The sequence below is a fragment of the Ruditapes philippinarum genome, unplaced genomic scaffold, assembly GCF_026571515.1.
Source record: "Ruditapes philippinarum isolate M1 unplaced genomic scaffold, ASM2657151v2 ctg3509_1_1_1_1, whole genome shotgun sequence".
Lineage (NCBI taxonomy): Eukaryota > Metazoa > Mollusca > Bivalvia > Venerida > Veneridae > Ruditapes > Ruditapes philippinarum.
Window position 1 is genome coordinate 49,707 of NW_026860954.1, and position 24,190 is coordinate 73,896.

At 34.6% G+C, this 24,190-nt stretch overlaps 1 protein-coding gene across 1 annotated transcript in view; it reads left to right on the forward strand.

The window, feature by feature from the left end:
* Window positions 1–137: 137 nt before the first annotated feature.
* LOC132714016 (uncharacterized protein DDB_G0283697-like) overlaps window positions 138–24,190 on the forward strand; it is a gene marked incomplete at its 3' end in the record, with an annotated part of 28,131 nt that continues 4,078 nt past the window's right edge. Inside the window, 8 exon segments of the mRNA XM_060696749.1 lie at window positions 138–296; window positions 5,219–5,279; window positions 5,821–6,033; window positions 7,639–7,689; window positions 9,662–9,742; window positions 12,083–12,148; window positions 12,779–12,841; window positions 13,884–13,928. Coding sequence (XP_060552732.1) covers window positions 5,247–5,279; window positions 5,821–6,033; window positions 7,639–7,689; window positions 9,662–9,742; window positions 12,083–12,148; window positions 12,779–12,841; window positions 13,884–13,928 — 552 coding nt within the window.

A 24,190-nucleotide genomic window follows, 5' to 3' on the forward strand; every position in this document is an offset into this window, starting at 1 on the left:
GTCCGGGCATGTTCGATTTGCTGATTCCAATTCCATCAAATAAATTAACACTTGCAACCAAATTAATTATTGGAAGAGTAATTTAATTATAAAGTGTCAAATATGTTCAGACAATTGTTAAAACTTATTTTTGTGGTTCTTGAATCAAAAATGTTAATAGTCGTGATAATTTTACAATTATAACTTTCCTAATTAAAAGATTATTCTTCATCCTGCGTTTGTGTCCCGTTGAAACGAACAGGGTTCACATATAACTTGAAGTTGAACCAATTTGGATATGCCAGTTTTGGATTTTGGTAAGAAAGGTTGTCACGGTGATACATTTTGTATCATTTACTTGAATTCTGTTGTGATATATGCATACTGATTCAGTAGTGATATTGTAAAATACTCGTATTTTTAATGCCAACTTGTTTCTGATTGATTACTGTACAGTTATGAGCTAATCTGTTAATCAGCTGTTAATATATTTATCAATTTGCATTTCTACATGCGTTATTGGAATCTGGTACATGTACCGGTAGGTCCTAATTATAACCAATCTTTTGTAGGTTTATTTTACCAAGAAATGCGTAAAAGAGTGACGATTTAAAGTCTTCATTATTAACCTGCAGTTTATGGCACATGTTAATTATCATAATTAGACCTATCTGATTTTCAAAGTAGACAGGGACGTAGCAAGTGTTTAACTGGTGTAACATAGGGGAATGCGTTGACACATTTTTAGCATAATGCACCATAGGTAAAAGTGGGGGTAGGGGTCCAGGTACAAGTTCTTTAACAAAAATAAAATCTTGGATTACTTGGAATGTACATAGACCTCTGTGCACATACATCATAAATTGCCAGGCACCTTCCTGACTGCTGATTTTATAGGGAGTCTTTATGCTTGACAATGCTGAAAAGAGCTAGTGTATTATCTCTTTAAGATAAATTGCCATGCTAATTTGTTTACACCGGGAAAGAATTATTCACTGGTGCCAGTTCTTTATTTACCTTTCGCGGTGGCCTAGTGGTTAAGGTGTCTGCCTCTGAAGCCGTTGATCATGGGTTGGAGCTCTAATCTGGTCATGATCATGTTTCTTCATATGACACCAGTACTGGTGGTTCAAGGAAGCGGACTCAAAAATGGTTAATATAAGTTGCAAGAACTTGTTTCACAATCAATCTTACAAATATATATATGCTTAACCCAACTTTTTTTTATTTTATTATATAGGGATTTTTTATTTGTTTTCTTGCCTTTTTAAGTCTGCATAATTACACATATATGTTATTCAACATGCAGTTGTCTGTGTATAATTACCATTCAAGGACAGGCTTTCTCAAACTTTTGAGTTTGCAAATTCTTCATTTGTTGAGCATTTTTTTAGGCTTTAATTTCTTATATAATTATATTGTATCATATTGGTTTGAAAACAAAACCCACCAGGTGGGTAAAAGGCATAGCAAATTGTTCCAAATCAGAGTTATAAGTATGGCTCTTATCTAGATCTCCCCCTGTCCTGTGCACTTACCTGGCTGCTAGCATGTAACCATCCTGAGAATAAATCAAAACATGAACTGATGCAGAGCTCTAGAAGCTATAACACCACTGAACAGTTGGTTTTGTTCCAAAATGGCAGCAGCTAAGTTACATGTATATATTCAACTTAGTGGATTCATCTGGCTTGTGCCAGTTATGTAAGAACTAAGTGACCAGTTGAGATCAGGTGCGGTCTTTTTCAATAGGGATGATTAACGCGAGGAAATAAGGGGGTCGAAATAAGGAGCTTATTTGAAACATCCTAAAGAGTACTTGCCATATACAGAGAAAAACTACAAGAAAAGGTTAAAGGCATTGGCCAACCCTCGCTATAATACAGAATATGTACCATAGGTTTTGATAACTGTATTAACCCTACATACAGCACTAAATAGTGGCAATGGTGATAAACTATCTGAGCCTGACCAGTCTATATAATGTTGACCTGCGGTTTTATGATTTAATTTTATATTGAAAATTTCATAGCCTGGCAATGAACAGTGTAGACCAGACCATCCTGTAAATCAGTGAAAACTAACATGGCTCTTTTGGCTGCTCTTTTTTAACATTCTTAAATTCAAATTCAATTAACAAGCAGTAAATGACCATTTATCAAGTTTCAGCAGTAAAAGGATGGGGTAGGCAGTGTTTAAAATTGGGATATAGGGAAACTGTTAATTCTTACGAAATTCAATGTAAATTCTTACGAAATTCAAATAACTTAAGTTTTTGAAAGGTCAGCTTGAAGATAGACCTAGTGTGTGCATTGAAATTGCTGCATACTGTAAGCAGACGTAAACAGATGACAGTATTATGAGTGTATGACAGGGTATAGCGTTCTGCTTGGAGTATCTTGAAAATAGAGTTTGGTGTCAGTGCATATCTCCATGTACATCTTTCTGCTTGACATAACATGATAGCAAGTACTGTATACACAGCTACATGGTTCACTAGATCATATTTAATTTACTTCATGTTATATTAAAAAATTTCAAGGATATTTTTAATGACTGTTTCGTGTATGTCCTAATGGCATTCTGATGTATGTATATTTACTTATATTTTGTAGGATTATTCATGTTTGTGTTGTTGTGTTGAATTTATGTAATGGATATAGAGGATATTGAATGAGTGTAGGTTCAATACAGAATTTATTGAACGATTATAATTAAAGTTATTTATTATCAACACCTACATCATAATTATGTGATTAGATTTGTAAGTCGTGGGTTTTCATGATTATTTTCATTTTAAATTTGAAATTTACTTGAAAATTGTTTTTTTTTTTTTTTAATTTTAATTTACTCTGTTAATATAAATGGTATATTTGAAAATTGTTATTTTTCACTTTTCTTCTAACTATAAATGGTATGTTCTTTAAACTTTATAAGATAATTGTTCTTTGTTACACTCACATCATGTATGACTATGTCCATAAGTCTAGCATCTTTATTTTATCTCCCCTTTAGTTTAAGAATTTTGCTTTTAAAAATGTTACACATGTCAGTATTATGATAACAACCAGGGATATTTAAAGATTTACCCTCAGAGTGTCTTTCAGTCTGTCCGTCCATTGTCCATTCCTAAAAGCTGTTGCCAGTAGTGATGGAAATCGGATGAAATTTGTCCCAATCGATCATCGGTTCAGTCGGATGGGACATAATCGATAACTTTTCGAATAAAGTCGCGTTAAAAAGAAATAGGGAAGTAACATTTTTTCCCGAGGCATTTGATTACATTTGTATATCCAGTAACATGAACTTCATTTAGTGCTTTTCAACACAGTTTTTACCTTATATAGTCATAATTTTCATAATTTTACGAAATATATTTTATTTTTTAATGGATGTCAAATAATAACATTCACATCACATTATATTACTATTGTTTACATAACTTATTGATCCTGTTTTAAACTCCAAATTGTCTCTGAGATGATTTTTTGCGATGGGCGAGGTGTTCCTAAAAGAAAATTACCGTCAGAATTAAATCCCTTTGATACTTTTAACATTTTCGACAACGTTGCGGAACTATTTTTTTGTGAATCGATTATCGATTATTGTTGCTTTACATAACAGTAACTGATTATCAGCGACTTGCGACAATCGGAACATCACTAGTTGCCAGTGATATAACTTTTAACCCATTACTTCATATACACGCCTTTTAACGCCTTTTTCACCCCCCCTCCCCTTTTTTGTTGTCTCAAATGATGAAAAAATGCCTTATTTAGGCCCCCAACACTTGTTTTTGTTTGAGAAATGTTGTTAAAAAAAGTGACCTCTTTTTCGGCGCGGCCCCCCGACCAAAAGATACATCAGGGGGTTGCCAGAAGGGGGATGTGCCCCCTTCTGTTTGGGGGGTTTGAAGGGTGGCGGAGTCCCCCTCATCGCCAAGAAAATTTTGGACTTGTGAGAGGCTGTAAATGACCCCAGATTGATCATAAGGTAACGTGTAACCAACGCTGAAAAGCATTTGACTCTATCTCAATCCATTGAGAAGTTGCAGCACTTTGAAATCAATTTTGATGGAAAAAATCAACGCAAAATAGTGATTTTTGGCGAGATGTCCCTTCGTTGCCATGGTAACAGAAAATTTAAGCCTGAGCATGTTGTTGCAAGGGCAATGGTCCAGTCAACATTTGTGCCAAGTTTGATTAGTGTTGAAGCAGTTTTTATAGTATTATAGCAATTTGAACTTGTAACGGGAGACTTTTCAATGAAAACAGCCATTTTTCACAAAATGCTCATGAAGTAATGGGTTAAAGAACTTTGAACTTTTCCAAGAAATTTACTTAAAAAAGAGAAAAGTTGAAACATTTGTTATACATGTACATATTCATCCTGAGAAACCTTGATTACCTGTTGTATAAACATAATTTCCTTACTAGGAAGGGAAACTTAACACAGACAAACTAAGATCTCAAAATATTAAGTTCATTCATGTCAATAATTTATTCAATGTCATAATTGAATGGCCAATGGTCCTTCAGAATGTTGTTGGGGTTCTAACTGGTAGGGGACTTGTGAAATGCTTGCAATAGTCAGTGTTAATTGCTTGTTAACCTCATTAAGGTTTTTAGTGATTTATTTGGTTGGAGGTACTAAGTGATTATCTGTCTAAAGGTACTAAGTGAGTTATTTAACTGAAGGATGTCAGTCCAATGAGGTCTGTCTTTTTTACTTTGTCAAAGTAATATTAAGCTGTTAAGTCACAGACTTTGTTGAGGTTAAGGTAAATACTGTGCTAGAGATCTGCACATCTGTCAACATTTGAAAAAGACATCAATTATGACAGCAGATTGCAGTTTAAACAGCTGTTTCAATGCAAGAAAATAAATAACGATTTTGTAGGTCATAACAGCATGTAGCATTTTGATCAATTCTGTTAAAGTGAAATTGGAAAGAAATCCATTACATATTGCAGAAAATATCACACAGTCAATTTCAATGTAATATTATTAATATACATGTATAGGTTATTCTGTAATATATAAAAGTATTGCAGGTCTGTTCACTGATACTATACCATGTAATATTTTTCTAGTTTTTTAATGTACCAAAAATTATATCGCTTGTAAATTTATATTGATTTATTTACAGTTATTGATTCATTTATTCATTAACAGTATATGTATTGTATGGGTCACATATTCATAATGCATAATGCATGTTTTTTTTCTTCAAATTTCAGACATGTAAATATTGGACAAACAAATACAATGGCAGTTGAACCTGGAAACATCACACAGCATGTAAGCTTCTTATATGTATATTTATACTCATTTTTCTATTGTCCTTCACCCTTGTGGCTGAGGGGTTGCCTCCAAGGGTTCAGGCATCCGAATTGCAGCTACAGTTTATCCCTGCATGATCTTGGTAAGTGGCGACTAAATGGGTTCGAATTACTGGAGTCTATACATCTCTTAAAGCTCCAGCTAGGTGAGGTGGTTTTGACCCCTGGTTGTGCTTTAAGTTTGTAACATCTGAAGTTAGCCAATATAACTTTTCCTGTTTCAGCGCAAATATTTGATTGTTAAAATATTTTTGCCTTCCAAGTTTTTTACAGTTTCTAAATGAATTAATAATGATCTTCAGTTACACACATACTGTATTCTGTGCTTATAAGACGGCATGTTCGTAACGTTAGTGTTCATTGCATAATCATGACATTTTTTTTTGCAAATTTGGGAAAGTAAAATCCAAGTTTAAGTTAGGAATTTTTGGAAATCTGCATGATTTTAAAGAAAAATTTTATTTTGAAGAGGTTTTACTTATACTTTTCATATTACATAGACTTTGCCAGAGTCAGGTATCCAAGAAAACCTAGTTAAAGATGAAAACACAGAGAGTGAAAAGGAAGTAAACCAGTCTGTACTACCTGCAGTAAACCAGTCTGTGCCTGAAGTAAACCAGTCTGTACTGCCTGCAGGGATTCAGCTGCCAACTATTAATGAGGAACTTGCTAAAATATTCCCAGAATCTGCCCACAAGTTTCTTCAAAAAAAGGTAAGACATTTTATCATTTCCATCACTTTGTATGAGCCACTTAACATTCTGTTGTCAAGGTAATTTAAAAGCTCAGTCAAAGTTTAAAGTATAAATACCTTCTGCAGAATGCAAACTTCTTAAGATTTAAGTTTTAAGACAAGTTTTAAAATGGAGCTCTACCAGATTGGTCATTATACATTTTGCTCTCAGAAATTAGCCAATCAAATGACAAGAATTTTTGATTGATTGACGTCTGCGCCGAAGCGCTGCGCCCCTTATGGAATGAAATCAGATTTTGTGAAAGGGCGACAGCAACTTCTCAAGCCTTTTAGTCGGTCATAATAAAAGCCGATCATTCCGATCGGTATGAGGGTGCTTGATTATCAATTAAAAATGAAATGTCGCGATATGTACAATGAACAGCGAACTGGAGAATTTCGCAATGCAAACATTTTCAAATGAAATAACCTTTTCTGTCAATAAATAGCGCTCTTCGGGGTTTTTTATTTATCATTTTGTAGTACACAGTTGGTTATTATGGTATCCAAAAGCTGTTAATTAAATGATGAGTTGATGACCTAAACATTCCGAAAATCTATTTATAGAGGGATGTACTTCTATAGGTAATTCCCGGTCTCTCCTGGTCTATTTTGACAGGGATTTACTAGTGACCGGCGAATAGTATCACACGTTTATTGTCCGGTCTCTCCCGGCTTTGGAGTAGATGTTTGATATTGTTACAGAACAGAACTAATATTTTACATATAAATAAGCTTTTTTTCCAAAATGAATGTTTGTCACTTAGTTTGGTTCCAATAATAAATAAACACAGATCAACTCTCAAATTTATTGATTATTATACATAAACATACAATTAAAAAAAAAACCCAACAACAACAACAATAGCATGTTTCAATTTATCTATATGAGATAAAAACAATAAATATGTACAATAATTGAGAAAAAAAGGTACATTTTTATGGTATTAATATGACACTATCAACTTTGAAACATTTTATTTAATTTGTTATTCGTGTTTTGTAAAGATGCCGAGGAATTATTCAAAATTAAAAATTAGATTTTATGAATCATTCAATTGAAAAAAGGATAAAGAAAAATACAAATGTACATGTACATGGTTTAAGAATAAACAATATTATATATTGAAAGATTAACCATAATTTACTGACTTTTTCCAGTTAAGTTTTGACTTATAATCGTCGGTACATGTATATTTGTTGCTATTAATAATCACGATCATAAAGAAATAACAAGTAATATTCTAATCTCTAGCATGTCAATCAAAGTTCATAATGAACAATGTCTTTCGTCCGTTCATTCATAAGTGATATACAATTCTGGTAAAAACCAATTAACCATTGAAAAGATTATAAGAATATCCTGTCATCATATGTCTACTAGTTCATCTTCACCTGCTGCATTTCTTGCTTGGACGCCCTTTGATGCTTTGCATCAGTGCTTTTCTTGTATTTTTCTTTTCATGTTAATCTAATCTTGTTCTGTGACCACCTCGTTTATTTTTTTGTTACGTTACATTGTATATTTTTTTTTGGCCAAGTTTAAGACATGTGAGCAATGTTTCTCTTATTTGATGTATTTCAGTCCTCTGGCAAGAGAGGAAGACCGAGAAAATACCCAATAAAACCTGAACAGGTAGAATATTACATTTATTAAGTGGAGCAGTGGTCTAGTGCTTAAGGTGTCTGCCTCTCAACCCAGGGTTCAGGGGTTTAAGCCCTAATTGGGTCACTAACGTGTTTTTAGCTCACCTGTCACAAAGTGACAGGGTGAGCTTTTGTGATCGCTTTTCGTCCGGCGTCCGTCCGGCGTCTGTCCGTAAACTTTTACTTTAAATGACATCTCCTCATAAACCACTAAGCCAATTTCATCCAAACTTCACAGGAATGTTCCTTTGGTGCGAACATTGTTTTTCATTACATGTGTGTAGTAAAAACTTAACATTGTGAAACATCTTCTAATGAGTGTCTTCCAAGTTTGTTCAAATAAAAGCCCTGGGGTTTAAACTGGCCCCGCTCCGGGGGCCTATATACAGGTGAGCGACCTCAGGGCCATCATGGCCCCCTTGTTTCATATGACATCAGTACTGGTTGGTTCCAGGAAGCAGACTCGAAAGTGATTAATATAAGTTGCAAGAACTTGTTATGCCCCCACAATGTGGGAGCATATAGCGTTGCACTTGTCAGTCCGTCCGTATGTCCGTCTGTCCGTGCATCCCGAAATCTTGTGAATGCAACTTCTCTTAAACCGGATGGCAGATTTTGCTTAAACATCCAGAGATGAACAACTTTAATGTGTAGATGGTAGTAAAGGAAGGAATTTTCGCTGCTACCAAATTTAACAGAATTATGGCCCTTTGTTGATTTTTTCACTATATACTATGTAGAAATTTTGTGAATGCAACTTCTCTTAAACCGGATGGCAGATTTTGCTTAAACTTCCAGGCATTAACAACCTTAATGTGTAGATGGTAGTAAAGGAAGAAATTTTTGCTGCGACCAAATTTAACAGAATTATGGCCCTTTGTTGATTTTTAGTTTTCAACTTGTGGCACATGTAGTGACCTAGAGTCATAAGATTGACAGAATAGTGGCGTGTGGGGGCATCCGTGTCCTATGGACACATTTCTAGTTTTTTAGTGGAGCTTAAATAAACATGTTTAAACCAAACCAGTACATTAATTTTAACCTTTACCCCGAGTTACATTTTTCTTGCTTTTAAAACTATCCTTTGAACAATTAAAGGGACTCCACTGAGGTTTTTTTGACAAGACGGGACTCAAAATACATTTTTGAGAATCATGTACAATTTGATGCTTGTCTGGACCAATAACTGGCTGTTATGTTGCTGGAATGATGCCAAATGACATTTTTTTGTGTCGGGGTGGCCTAAACCAAACCAAATAAATGAATTTAAATTATTATTTTTTTAACAGAGAGTAATTTTCTCAGCTTTCAACCTCATAATTGATCTTTAGATAGTAACCTTTATGTTTAAGATAACTGTATTGTAATAAAATGTATCAATGCTAGAGGTTTGTTACGAGATGGAGAAAAGCTTAGAATTCATTATTTACTTTACATTGGTCAAAGGTCAACTTTTGACATTAAAAGATGAAATGGACATTCTCAAGTATGTGGTTAAGTGGAAATTGATGACGTACTGTATAGATTTTGGTTCATTGATTGCAATTTTTAACTACATTTAGATGTTACTATAGATAGGAAATTCATCACAATAATTACATACCATAGAAAGAGGTAGAAGGATGGAAAAATGGTATTATCACTGTATCAGCTATTGAATAAACTTTCAATTAAACTTTCAACAGTGTGTAGAAATTTTGATTTGGACCAAACCACAAAAAGCTGGCTGTTCAGATTTTAAAAATTTTGCAAAAGGTTTTTCAATTCAGATTTAAAATTTTTTACAAAAACTTTTTAAAAAAAATGAATAAAATGGGAGCATCTTTTCATAACAGGGTTAGAAAAATAATACAAAATGTATTTAAATTGTCCGGGTGATGGTGGGTGCGAGGTTGTTAAAAAAAAATCAACTTAAAAAAAATCAACTTACTCTAATATGTAATGTTTGTGTTTTATTTTAGAAAATCTCAAACAGGGGGAGAGGTAGGCCAAAAAAGGTTGTTGATGAAACTACACAAATGTCTGCCCAACCTGCAGTATCTGTAAGTTTTACTTTATAAATATATTTGACTTGTGTTTTGATGGTAATGTTAACCTGCATATTCAGCTGATAGATAGCCTGTTTTAATAAGACTGTCCTCAGAGAACAAGACTTTCAATGGATTACAGAACAATCTTGGGAGCAAGACTCTCCTGGGACAGCAGTCATATTTTTTTCTTTTCCTGTCTTCAAGACAGTCCTGTAACTGTTGCAGTCCCATTCAACAGTGTGAAAGTTCTAGGATTATCTTAGGAAATCCTGTGATTTTTATGCCCCCGCCATGTAATGGCCGGGGCATATAGTGTTAACCTGTTCCGTCATTCCGTCCTTCCATCCTTCCATCCTTCCGTCCTTCCGTCATTCTGTCATTCTGTCATCATCAGTTTCTGTTCAATATCTTAAGAACTGTTGCACACATTCAACTCAAATTTGACATATGGATATGTCATGAGAAAATACAGGTCAAGTTCGAATTTGGTCATGGTTCGATGATTTTTGGCAGAGTTATGCCCCTTTTACTTTGAAAATAATATGAAATTTTCAGTTTCCGTTCATTATCTCCCCAAAGGTACAACAAATTCAACTCAAACTTGACATATGGATATGTCATGAAAAAAATACAGGTCAAGTTTGAATTTGGTCATGGTTCGATGATTTTTGGCAGAGTTATGCCCCTTTTACTTTGAAAACAAAAAATATGAAATTTTCAGTTTCCATTCATTATCTCCCCAAAGGTACAACACATTCAACTCAAACTTGACATATGGATGCATCAAAGGAATACGCAGGTCAAGTTTAAATTTGGTCATGGTTCAATGATTTTTGGCAGAGTTATGCCCCTTTCACTTTGAAAGTAATATGAAATTTTCAGTTTCCGTTTATTATCTCCCCAATGGTACAACACATTCAACTCAAATTTGACATATGGATATGTTTTTCGAATGCCCAGGCCAAGTTAGAATTTGGTCATGGTTCAATGATTTTTGGCAGAGTAATGCCCCTTTCACTTTGAAAATAATATGAAATTTACAGTTTCTGTTCATTATCTACCCAACAGTGTTACATATTCAACTTAAATTTGACATATGGATAATGTCAAAGGAATGGGTAGGTCAAGTTGGAATTTGGTCATGGTTTGATGATTTTTTGGCAGAGTTATTTCCCTTTCACTTTGAAAATAATGTAGATACATCTTAGGAATAAGCAGTTTAAGTTTGAATTTGGTCGTGGTTCAATGATTTTAGACAAACTTATCTTTCCTGAATGTTGGAAAAATTTTGAACTTTCAGTTTCAGCACTCATACTTTTAGCCATTATTTTGGCTACAAATATGCAATATGCTATTTTTAAAAGGTTAAGACTGAATAATTTCAGTGCCTTGAACATTGTATGAAAATGGTTTGTGTTAACATTGAAAAGTTTTAAGGGCTTTGAACTTAAAATGAAAAAAAAAAAATTAATGCACCATCTGAAATTTTGGCTGCATGCGGGGGCATCCGTGGCATGATGACACATTTCTAGTTTTTAGGATTAATTCCTGAGATTTCTTAGGATTTCCTGGAAAGATGCAGGATTAAATCCTGTATATTTTCTGCACAGGTTGAGGCCACCTCCTTATTTGTATAGTCAAGAAAGATTTAAGACTATAGTGATCTCTTAAACCTTATCCTTAATTAAATTCTTAATTAGTGCCTGCTATAGTTATCAATATTACCAGTCCTTTGTCATTGAGAAACCTTTAAAGTCAGGTGAGTGATATAGGGCCATCATTGCCCTTTTCTCTTTATGTTACATAATGTTTTGATTAAATCTCATCATTTTTGCTCTGTTACTCTGAGATAAGAGAAGTGGAGCAACAGTTAGGATATGATTTTAATGAGATTGTGTTTTGATTTCTTAGTAGCAGCAGTAAAATCTGTGTCAGTGCACTGCTACAGTGTATATCAGGCCAGCTTGCTTATCGATGCAGTCCAACCAGATGTTGTACTGTCGTCTGCTCAATTTTTAAATTTCTGATATTGTTAAAATTTCCCTTGAAAATACAATGGATTGGTCCAAATTTAAAGCAGGGCAAGTTTATTTTACAAATTAAGATGTGAAATTAAACTACCTGAATGAGAAGCTGTGATGTAAAGTAAAAATAAACATTGACAGACTGACATACTGGGAAAGCTGTAAAGATTTTTATCTTCTACAGTAGAGAGTATTTAATTTTGTTTGATATCGATCAAGACATCAATATAGAACTTAAACATCTCTTCAACAGCTGTATTTATATATTATTATATGTGAAGTTTTAATTGAAACCACAGTTATCTTTTTATTACGCGTTTTCTTTCAGAAAAAGTTAGGAAAAAGGGGCCGCCCAAGGAAACATGTAGAATCTGTAGCTAATTGTCAAGAAAAGGTAAGTGTGTTATTAGTAATTATTTTTTTCTTGTTCTTTTTTTTTCATACTAAGGTATATTCATTACAAATACTTTGCTTTCCCAGCATGCTTCTTTTAAAGTTGGTTAGTATTTTGAAGAAATGATTTGACAGATTATTACCTTAGAGCAAAATCGACAATTTATTAAAGTCAGTTTAAACAAAGCAGAGCAAATTGCTTAGTGAATCAGTTGACTTAGTTTTGAAATATTTGTATAAACAACTTAACTCTTACCACCCTATATATCTTAAATGGACTTGTCCATCATTCATTCTGGACAAAGCCATTCATCACTTTAAAGGGAAAGTTCAGTATAAGTGTGACTGTAAAGGGAACAGTGCAGACCATCATCTGACAGAGGATCCATCTTGGTCTGCACTGGTAACATGGGTATCTTCAGTTGCAGCCCGCAGGTTATCAGTTGATTGTCAAAGTGTACTTTGATGGTACAGTGCACTGTTTTAAAAAACTAAAATAAAAACTTTTTATGATTGCACTTAAACATATTCAAAGATATTTTGGATTAAATTTAAAGAACCAAAGTCTGATTTTTCAAGAAATGGCACAGTTTCTCCATAGTTGATAAGTTTTGTTTATTTGTTTTTCCAGAAAATGAATGTTAAAGAGAGTCATACAGAAAGCCAGCAGAAAGACCAAACTCATGAGAGTAATGTAAGTAATATGAACATATATACAGTTGCTTTCATTTCTTATTATGGAGCTGTTAAGATAAGCGAGCATATTCTTAATTTCCAATAGAAAGATCATTGAAATAAGAAGGAAATATTTCGCTCTTTGTAAAATTGATCATAATTGGGGATTTGGCGTGAAAACAGGCATGAAACCATGATGGTTGAAAGACGAGGTTCTACTGTGACTATATAGGCCCTAATAGTGGTTTCATTTGCGGGGTTCTACTGTATTTTGTAAAAAACATGGGTCAGTCTAATTGCATGAAAGGTTTGAATAGTAGACTTGTATTCATTGTCTATTTCTTATACATGAAGAGATGTCCTTAATATCAAGTTGTTTGTTTTACTTTAACAAATGAATTGAGTGCTTCTGAAATAAGATGCATATTTGAGATCCGTGACTGAATGGTAATGGTTGCTAACATACAATCACTGTCTGTAAATTTACTGCACTGTTTTAGCTTAACACTTCAATGGTTATATGGGTCTCTCTAAAACATAGCATTATTTTGTGTGACAAAGCTTTTTTGCTACATCAGGAAAAGTAGATGTAAAACATCAGTATGACACTATAGAAGAGGAAAGTTGTATAATCTATTGCAAAAAAAGGTCACCTTCTACCACTTGGCCAATTCTTCATTTTTTTACTTTATGTAGATACAAGGAGCTCTGTGGCCAAGTGGTTATGGTCACAGTTATGGAATCTTTGGTCTCTCTGACTATGCTATTTGTTCAAATCCTACCAGGGACTTTGGATTCCTTTATGTAAGGAAGCTATTCAGTCAGTGTATGGAATGTTGGTGGTTCTACTCGGATGCCTGAAATATTACATGGAGTGGTAGATAGGGTCTTCCTCAACCGGGAAAGCTGGAATGTTGCCAATATGACCTTACTAGATAAAAAGCTCAAGCAAAAAAGCTTTATGTATATACATCTGTTTAAAAGATTAGCTTATTATTGTATCTCGTACATCTTTTTTCCTGTTAGTTTAACATGCTTTTATTGTTATTTTCTAATTCAAGATGGAGAGAGAGAAATTGAGAAAGAGACCTAGATTGTCATATGTTGTAAGTTGTATATGTTGTGATATGTGAAACTTTGTCATAGTAAATTGAGCCGCGTCATGACAAAACCAGTATAATGGGTTTGCGACCAGCATGGATCCAGACCAGCCTGCGCATCCGCGCAGTCTGATCAGGTTCCATGCTGTTCGCTATCAGTTTCTCTACTTGTTATACGGTTCGTAAGCAAACAGCATGGATCCTGATCAGACTGAGCAAATGCCCAGGCTGGTCTGGATCCATGCTGGTCGCAAACGCATTATGTTGGTTTTGTCATAGCGCGGTTCAATTCTTATCACTTCTTCTTCAAGAATTAAGTTAATGTCATATGATGTCTTCTTCTACTACACAATACATTTAACATAACTTTTTCATAACAGCTTTCCATAATATTGGCAGTAGCTAAGTTTATGTCATTTAATCTACACATATATTTAACTTAACTTTTATATCATTTCTTTTGTAATAATGGCAGTACCAAAGTTTATGTCATTTAATCTCAACATATATTTAACATCTCTTTTGTAATATTGACAGTACTTAGCAAAGTTTATGTCATTTAATCTGCACATACATTTAACATAACTTTTAACAGCTTCCCATAATATTTGCAGTAGCAGAGTTAGTCACATGGTTTGGTTTTTAATCTACACATATTATATTTAACATAATCTGAACATCTCTTTAATAATATTGGCTTTAGCACAGGTCTTTAAAATTGAATACCTGCTTTATCCAATAGAATGTTTGAAACTTCTGAGTGACAATAAATTGTCTATGCCATCAATATGAAGCCAGCTGTACATTTGTTTGCTCTAAATCTGTATTGTTGTTGACTATTCGCAGAATAATCAAGCTAATGCAGTCACCCATTTGTCAGCTTCAGTGTTTAACAGGCGTCCCTGTTATTAAGTTTTTACGTGTAAGCTGTTATCTCCATAACTACTGAAGGGGATTGATTGAAACTTCTAACACTTGTTATCTGTGATTATGTAACATAATTGGCACAAGTCCCATAACTCTGATTTGCTTTTTTTTCATAATTATGCCCCTTTTTTGACTTAGAATATCTTGGTTAAGTTTTTGCATGTAACACTGTGGATGATCACGTGACCAAAATCGTACAATGGGCTCATAAAATGGCGGCCTAAACGCTCGGTAAAAGCAGTGAAATTGAGGTAAGCATACAGTTAATGTTAAATTTATATGTAAATTTAGGCCGCACAGAATGCCTGTATAAAAACCATGTACTGTTCTGTTATTGGTTACTTTGTAGCTCTCTCTGTTTAGGCCTGAAAGTCGAAAAAAGTGTTTTGGGTGATGAGTACAATGGCCGAACAGGTACTAAAATACATGTATGTTGTTTTCAGTAAAAGAAACGCATTTTGAGCAAAATTAGCAATGAAATCTTGTGCACAATCGGAAGTTTGTCCGTCAAGGACAATTCCCATCCTTTGTAAAGTTGCATAACGAAGATATGCATCTTTTTAAAAACGAGTACAATGGCCGAACCAAATTTAATGAGTACAATGGCCGAACGATTTTATTGCCTGTCCTATTTCGTCAAATTTTTCATTGAATTATGCTTGTTTCTCGCTTCCTGTCTTTAAAATCATACAAATACGATATTTGAAAGTGAAAAGTAGGCGGAAGTATATTAAATTAAATGAATTCAGTTTGCTTGCTATAAATTCTCATCTTTAAATAACGATCATGTCGTCACGAGCAGGTTCACAAGGGGAAGGTACCACATACATGCTGTGGGGCATAGTTCCTAAGTTTCGGCAAATTGCAAAGACATTGGTTTGTAAATTGTATTTTGTACATGAAGTACATAGCTGTCTGATATTTCTACATACGGCTTGAGTGTCTAAGATGGAAAGAACACAAAGAAATTGTTACATGTAAATAAAGAAAAGCTATTAAGAAAAAAGAAATTAGATAAACCTGGAGCAATATATTTCCCCAATATCTGCTATAAGCAGCGACATACAATGTACCCTTTGTGTTGAGAAATGAACGCATTATGAATGTTCCTAAATAGGTACAATTAAAGTACAAAATTTCTTATGAGGACAAATATTATGAAACCTGGTTATTATAGCTCCAACACTGTTATAAACACAACCTAGGAGCTATATTTACATCAATAAACTGATAGTATTTCTAAATTCTAATTTGTTTCAGTTGTTTCAGTGCAAAAACAAATAGGACCGAAACTGCATCAGTGCGAAGAATGTGGCACTTCGTTTGCGACAAAATCTAAACTTGAGCAACACAAGTTATTCCATGCTAACCCACTCTAACTTGCAGCATCTGCCCAAAGCTTTTCGAACTAGGGCAATGCTGATTGATCACCTTTCTTCCCATTCCGGCAAATAGAAACACAAATGTACATATTGAAGAGCCTATGTATATAGTCAGGGTTTGAGTAATCACTGATCGAAGTGTGTAATATCAAAGCAAGCTCAGTTAAACTTTGTTCTCATCATTGTCACAAAAGTGCCTCTTATTAGGTTATCAGACTTTGTTTTGGCTATATATCATGGTATTTTTGTCACGTGCAGAAACGTCAATAAAGTTTATTGAGTGAATAACTTGTGCCTGAAACGGTGTTGATTCGCCATGGTTGTTTGCTCTGAAAAAACTGAAACACATTAGATTTTTTGAAATACTATCAGATTATTGATGTAAATATGGCTTCCATGTTATGTTTAACGGTGTTGGAGCTATTATAACCGGCTTTCATAATATTTGATCTCATAAGAAATTCTGTACTTCAACTGAATCCCTTTAGGAACATAATTATGTAATGCGTTCATTTCTCAACACACAGGGTACATTGTATGCCGCTGCAAATAATAAGGCAATATATTGCTCCAGGATTACCTTAATCGTTTTCTTAATACTTTTTTATGTAACCATTTCTTTGTGCTCTTTCCATCTTTGCCACACAAAGATGTAGAGATATCAGACAGCTATGTACGTCTTGTATGATATGTAATTTACAGACCTATGTTTTTGCAATTTGTCGAAACTTAGAAACAATGTCCCACAATGTGCCTTCCCCTTGTGAACCTGCTCGTGACGACATGAAGCTGATCGTCTTCTATACCATTTGCCATAATGCCGGTAAATAAACACATAAGAAATTTCCAATTCCTGTAAAGATATTGAATTTATTAATATGGTGTGATGAAGTATTAAACGATAATATAAGCACAATTTTAAAATCTAATATATACATTACATGTATATATTCCATAGATATACGTAAACATGCTTTTCATTTAAAGGAACCACTTTTTCTGCGTCTGAAATAAAAAAAAAAAAAAAAAAAAAAAAAAAAAAAATCCTGACTTTATTTCCAAGATATATGTAATTGAAACATATATTTTGCTGGTGAAATAAATTCTATATAATGTACATGTTTGTGTTTTATTTTTGTATTTTAAATACTTTTACGCTGATGTACACTTGTGTTATCAAAGCAAAATACTTTAAAGATGAGAATTTATAGCAAGCAAACTGAATTCATTTAATTTAATACTTCCTCCTACTTTTCACTTTCAAATATCATATTTGTATGATTTCAAAGACAGAAAGCTAGAAACAAGCATAATTCAATGAAAAAAATGACAAAATAGGACAGGCAATAAAATCGTTCGGCCATTGTACTCATTAAATTTGGTTCGGCCATTGTACTCGTTTTTAAAAAGATGCACAACTTCGTTATGCAACTTTATAAACGATGGCAATTGTTCTGGACGGACAAACTTCCGATTGTGCACAAGATGTCATTGCTAATTTTGCTTAAAATGCGTTTCTTTTACTGAAAAACACGTATTTTAGTACCTGTTCGGCCATTGTACTCATCACCCAAAACAACTTTTTCGACTTTCAGGCCTAAACAGAGAGGGCTACAAAGTAACCAATAACAGAACAGTACGTGGTTTTTACACAGGCATTCCGTGCGGCCTAGTTTTACATATAAATTTAACGTTAACTGTATGCTTACCTCAATTTCACTGCTTTAACCGAGAGTTTAGGCCGCCATTTTATGAGCCCATTGTACGATTTTGGTCACGTGATCATCCGAAGTGATGTAAGCTGGTATCTCCATAACTACTGAAGGGAATAGATTGAAACTTCACACACTTTTCCAAAATGATTGGCACAAGTCCCAAAACAATGATTTACTTTCTTTCATATTTATGCCCATTTTTCGACTTAGAAATTCTTGGTTAAGTTTTTGCGTGTAAGCTGGTATATCCATAACTACTGAAGGGTTTGTACCTTTTTTTGTGACAATTTTATGCATTTATAATAATCAGGCAGTGATTTACTTGATAAAACATCTTAATAACAAGCCTTTGTACCTTTTCGGACACTTTTATGTATTCATATAGGTAAGCATTATTATACTCAATGAAACACTCTTGTTACAACTTTTTCGAATATTCGAGCAGCGCTGTCCTCCGACAGCTCTAGTTATGCCCCCTTTTGAAAAAAAGGGGGTATATTGCTTTGCACTTGTCGGTCCGTCGGTCCGTCGGTCCGTCAGTCCGTAGACCAAATGGTTTCCGATTGATAACTAAAGAACCCTTAGGCCTAGGAACTTCAAACTTGGTATGGTGATTGGTCATGACAAGTAGATGACCCCTATTGATTTTGGGGTCAAGGGGTCAAAGGTCAAGGTCACATTGACCTTGTAAGCAAAAACGGTTTCCGATCAATAACTAAAGAACCTTAAGGCCTAGGAACTTCAAACTTGGTATGGTGATTTGTCATGATCAGTAGATGACCCCTATTGATTTTGGGGTCAAGGGATCAAAGGTCAAGGTCACATTGACCTTGTAAGCAAAAACGGTTTCCGATCAATAACTAAAGAACCTTAAGGCCTAGGAACTTCAAACTTGGTATGGTGATTTGTCATGATCAGTAGATGACCCCTATTGATTTTGGGGTCAAGGGGTCAAAGGTCAAGGTCACATTGACCTTGTAAGCAAAAACGGTTTCCGATCAATAACTAAAGAACCTTAAGGCCTAGGAACTTCAAACTTGGTATGGTGATTTGTCATGATCAGTAGATGACCCCTATTGATTTTGGGGTCAAGGGGTCAAAGGTCAAGGTCACATTGACCTTGTAAGCAAAAACGGTTTCCGATCAATAACTAAAGAACCTTAAGGCCTAGGAACTTCAAACTTGGTATGGTGATTTGTCATGATCAGTAGATGACCCCTATTGATTTTGGGGTCAAGGGTCAAAGGTCAAGGTCACATTGACCTTGTAAGCAAAAACGGTTTCCGATCAATAACTAAAGAACCTTAAGGCCTAGGAACTTCAAACTTGGTATGGTGATTTGTCATGATCAGTAGATGACCCCTATTGATTTTGGGGTCAAGGGGTCAAAGGTCAAGGTCACATTGACCTTGTAAGCAAAAACGGTTTCCGATCAATAACTAAAGAACCTTAAGGCCTAGGAACTTCAAACTTGGTATGGTGATTTGTCATGATCAGTAGATGACCCCTATTGATTTTGGGGTCAAGGGGTCAAAGGTCAAGGTCACATTGACCTTGTAAGCAAAAACGGTTTCCGATCAATAACTAAAGAACCTTAAGGCCTAGGAACTTCAAACTTGGTATGGTGATTTGTCATGATCAGTAGATGACCCCTATTGATTTTGGGGTCAAGGGGTCAAAGGTCAAGGTCACATTGACCTTGTAAGCAAAAACAGTTTCTGATCAATAAGTAAAGAACCCTAAGGCCTAGGAACTTCAAACTTGGTATGGTGATTGGTCATGATCAGTTGATGACCCCTAACGATTTTGGGGTCAAGGGGTCAAAGGTCAAGGTCACATTGACCTCTTGGGTAAAAACGGTTTCCGATCAATAACAAAAAGAACCCTTAGGCCTAGGAACTTCAAACTTGGTATGGTGATTGGTTATGACCAGCAGATGACCCCTATTGATTTTGGGGTTAAGTGGTCAAAGGTCAAGGTCACATTGACCTTGTAGGTAAAAACAGTTTCCCGATCAATAACGAAAGAACCCTTAGGCCTAGGGACTTCAAACTTGATATGGTGATTGGTCATGATCAGTAGATGACCCCTATTGATTTTGGAGTTAAGGGGTTAAAGGTCAAGGTCACATTGACCTTGTACGTAAAAATGGTTTCCGATCAATAACGAAAGAACCCTTAGGCCTAGGGACTACAAACTTGATATGGTGATTGGTCATGATCAGTAGATGACCCCTCTTGATTTTGGGGTCAAGGGGTCAAAGGTCAAGGTCACATTGACCTCTTAGGTAAAAACAGTTTCGGATCAATAACTAAAGAACCCTTAGGCCTAGGAACTTCAAACTTGGTATGGTGATTGGTCATGATCAGTAGATGACCCCTATTGATTTTGGGGTCAAGGGGTCAAAGGTCAAGGTCACATTGACCTCTTAGGTAAAAGCAGTTTCCGATCAATAACTAAAGAACCCTTAGGCCTAGGAACTTCAAACTTGGTATGGTGATTGGTCATGACCAGCAGATGACCCTACTGATTTTGGGGTTAAGGGGTCAAGGGAAAGGTCACATTGACCTTGTAGGTAAAAATGCTTTCCGATCAATAACTTAAGAACCCTTAGGCCTAGGAACTTCAAACTTGGTATGGTGATTGGTCATGACCAGCAGATGACCTATTGTTTTTAGGGTCAAGGGGTCAAAGGTCATGTAACATTGACCTTGTAGGTTAAAACGGTTTCTGATCAATTAACTAAAAACGCTTAGGCCTAGGAACTTCAAACTTTGTATGATGATTGGTGGTGACCAGCAGATGACCCCTATTGAGTTTTGGGTCAAGGGGTCAAAGGTCAAGGTCACATCGACCTTGTAAGTAAAAACGGTTTCTGATCAATAACTTAAGAACGCTTAGGCCTAGGAACTTCAAAACTTGGTATGGTGATTTTTCATGACCAGCAGATTACCCCTTTCGATTTTGGGATCAAGGGGTCAAAGGTCAAGGTCCCATTGACCTTGTAAGTAAAAACGGTTTCTGATCAATAACTAAAGAACACTTGGGCCTAGGAACTTCAAACTTGGCATAATGATTGGTCATGATCAGCAGATGACCCCTATTGATTTTGGGGTCAAAGGTCAAGGTCACATTGACCTTGTATGTTAAAACGGTTTCGGATCAATAATAAAACAACCCTTAGGCCTAGGAACTTCAAACTTGGCATGGTGATTAGTCATGACCAGCAAATGACCCCTATTGATTTTGGGGTCAAGGGGTCAAAGGTCAAGGTCACATTGACCTTGTAAGTAAAAACGGTTTCTGATCAATTAAGTAAAAACGCTTAGGCCTAGGAACTTCAAACTTTGTATGATGATTTGTCTTGACCAGCAGATGACCCTTATTGAGTTTTGGGTCAAGGGATCAAAGGTCAAGGTCATGACCAGTAGATACTTGATAACCCTTATTAATTGTTTGATCACTGGGTCAGAAGTCATGCATAATTACCTTATCACATGAATAATTGGCTGCTGATAGGGGGCATACATGTTTTACAAACATATCTTGTTTTTATTTTCTTCCGACTTATGAAATATGATGTATGGTGTGATTGGGTTTCTATATGTATATATGTACTGTTATCCTTGTCCAGTCAATTTGTTGATAATTTTTAAGCTCTGGTTTATGAAGGTTTAAATGCAGATATGAAATATTAACCTTTTCTTTTAAGAATCGATATCTCTCTAAATTCTAAATGTTTTTAATCATTCTTATCACAGTCAGAAAATATAATTTATGTTCAAAAACTTAGTATTAGCAGTACATGTATTTATATATTCACTGTTTCACATGAATTAAATTTTGTGTATGTTTGCATCAAGTAGAATATATCCGCTATATTTCTAAAAGTTGAAAGTACAGTAAAAACTCTGAAAACCGGACCCTGTCCGGACTTGACCAAAAGTCCGGTTTTCAGAGGATTCCGGTTTTCAGAGGTTTTATACATTTATTGATAAGTATGATGTTTTTGAACAATGACTTTGTTCAATCATTTTGTATTTACTTTTCAACCCTTTTGTCTAAGTCACATTATAATTTCTTTTTACACTGAATGTCTTAATTATTTTATTCTGCAAATCCATGAATATAATTCAGAAAATCAGAAAGTAAAAACACATTGTCTGAAATATATCATAATACCTTTTTCATTGGCTTTGAAATATGTAGTTAATGAATTTTGTATTACTATTTTTGCATATAATTGATATCCAAACAAAGATAACTTCAAAATCAAAATTTAAAGCAAAACAGGAATCATTTATCCAAAGTTTCCCAACTCTTTTAGATATTTTATAGTTGGAAAAAAAACAACATAACACACTAAAAACAATTTTTAAAAATCATATCTATGCAAGGAAAGACACAAATTCAATAAAAGAGCTATAATTTAATTGACAATAAGAAATTAACACATACTGACAAGTGTTTTCACACCTGCATAGATAAAAGGAGATTACCATTTACTGGTAATTGGACATGTCACCTGTTGAGATTATGTTAGATCTACATTTAAGTACACAGAAAGTTGACACTTTAATTTGCTGTCCGGTTTTCAGAGGATTTTTTAAGCATGTTTAGCATTAGAAGCCACAGAAAAGCGTCCGGTTTTCGGAATTCAGAGGTTCCGGTATTCAGAGGATTTTTGTCAATGAACATATAGGGAGAAAATACGGGACTTTTAAAATGGTCCGGTATTCAGAGGATTCCGGTATTCAGAGGGTCCGGTTTTCAGAGTTTTTACTGTACATACATTGTATATTTTAATTTGACATATTTCAAGCTTGTAAATTATTTTGCCTTTTTTAGCTCACCTGAGCACAAAGTACTCTTACATGAGCTTTTGTGGTAACATGTTGTCTGTTGAATGTTTCTCATCATCCGTCATTTGTCCTTATCCACAATTTCTTTAAAACATCCTTTCTTTTTCACATGATGAATTTTGATCAAACTTCACAGAAATATTCTTGTGGTGACCCTCTACAAAAGGTATATGTGTATATAAATTTTCCAGTCTAATGCACCAGAAGGTCACAGAAGCTAGGATAAAAAATGATGATAAAATGAACTTTTTATGCCCCCGGGCATATAGTGATTGAACCGTCCGTCCGTCTGTCCGTACTAGGTTAACCTAGAACTGCAAGTTGGATTTTTCTTAAGTTCTACCTGTACCAATGGCTTCTAAGTTTACACACTTACTAATCAATACAAAGTACATGACCTGGGCAAGTTACATAACTCTGGCTTTCATATTTACCAAGTTATTGGCCCTTTTCAGCACTTAGAAAATGAATAATGGTTAACCTAAAATAGCAAGTTGGAAATATCTTAAGTTCTATTATACTAATGGCTTTATAATTTCACACTTACTTATCCATACAAAGTACATGATATTGCCAAGTTTATATAACTGTGTCATCCATATTTCCAGTTATTTCCCTTTTTTTCACTTTGAAAATAGGGCCTTGTCTTGGTTAACCTATTTCGGCAAGTTTGATTTATCTTAAATTTCTCCTAAATTGCTCTAATTTCTTTAATGATATCTTTCATATTTAGTAGGTGGATACCTTTGATGGTCCTCTGTTTTTTTGTGGAGTAAGCGGTCTCTAGGTCAAGGTCAAGGTCTATGGTTTGAAAAATAAATATAAACATTTTTGCTCATATAGCCTTTAATTTTAGTTGATGTTTTAGTTTAATACAAACATGCCAAGGGAGGTCCTCCTTCTTTGGGTGTAGTAAGGGGTCATTTTGGGTCAAGGTCAATTGTTACCAATGTCAAGGTCACCAATTGTTAAAAATAGATTTTTACATTTTTACAGGTGTATTGAAACCTTATACTATAGACAGATGTATTTATAATTGATAGAAACATAAACTTTGATGGAGTTAGTGGGTCAGTTTTTTTTGGGGTCAAGGTCAACAGTTGCTAAAAATAGATTTTTACACATTTGTTCATTACAGCTTTTATTAAGTGACAGATTATAAATTTTATATTTGGGTAGGGGGAAGATACATTGCATGGTCATCCTTTTGATTGGGGTAGGGATCATTGGGTCAAGGTCACTTGTTCTAAAAATAGATTTTTAACACTTTTGCCCATACAGCTTTTATTTATTGACAGATGTATTTCATATTTTGGTATTTCATTTTTGGTAGGAAGAATAACTTGCATGGTATTCTTCTTTTGGATGGAGTAAGGGGTCAG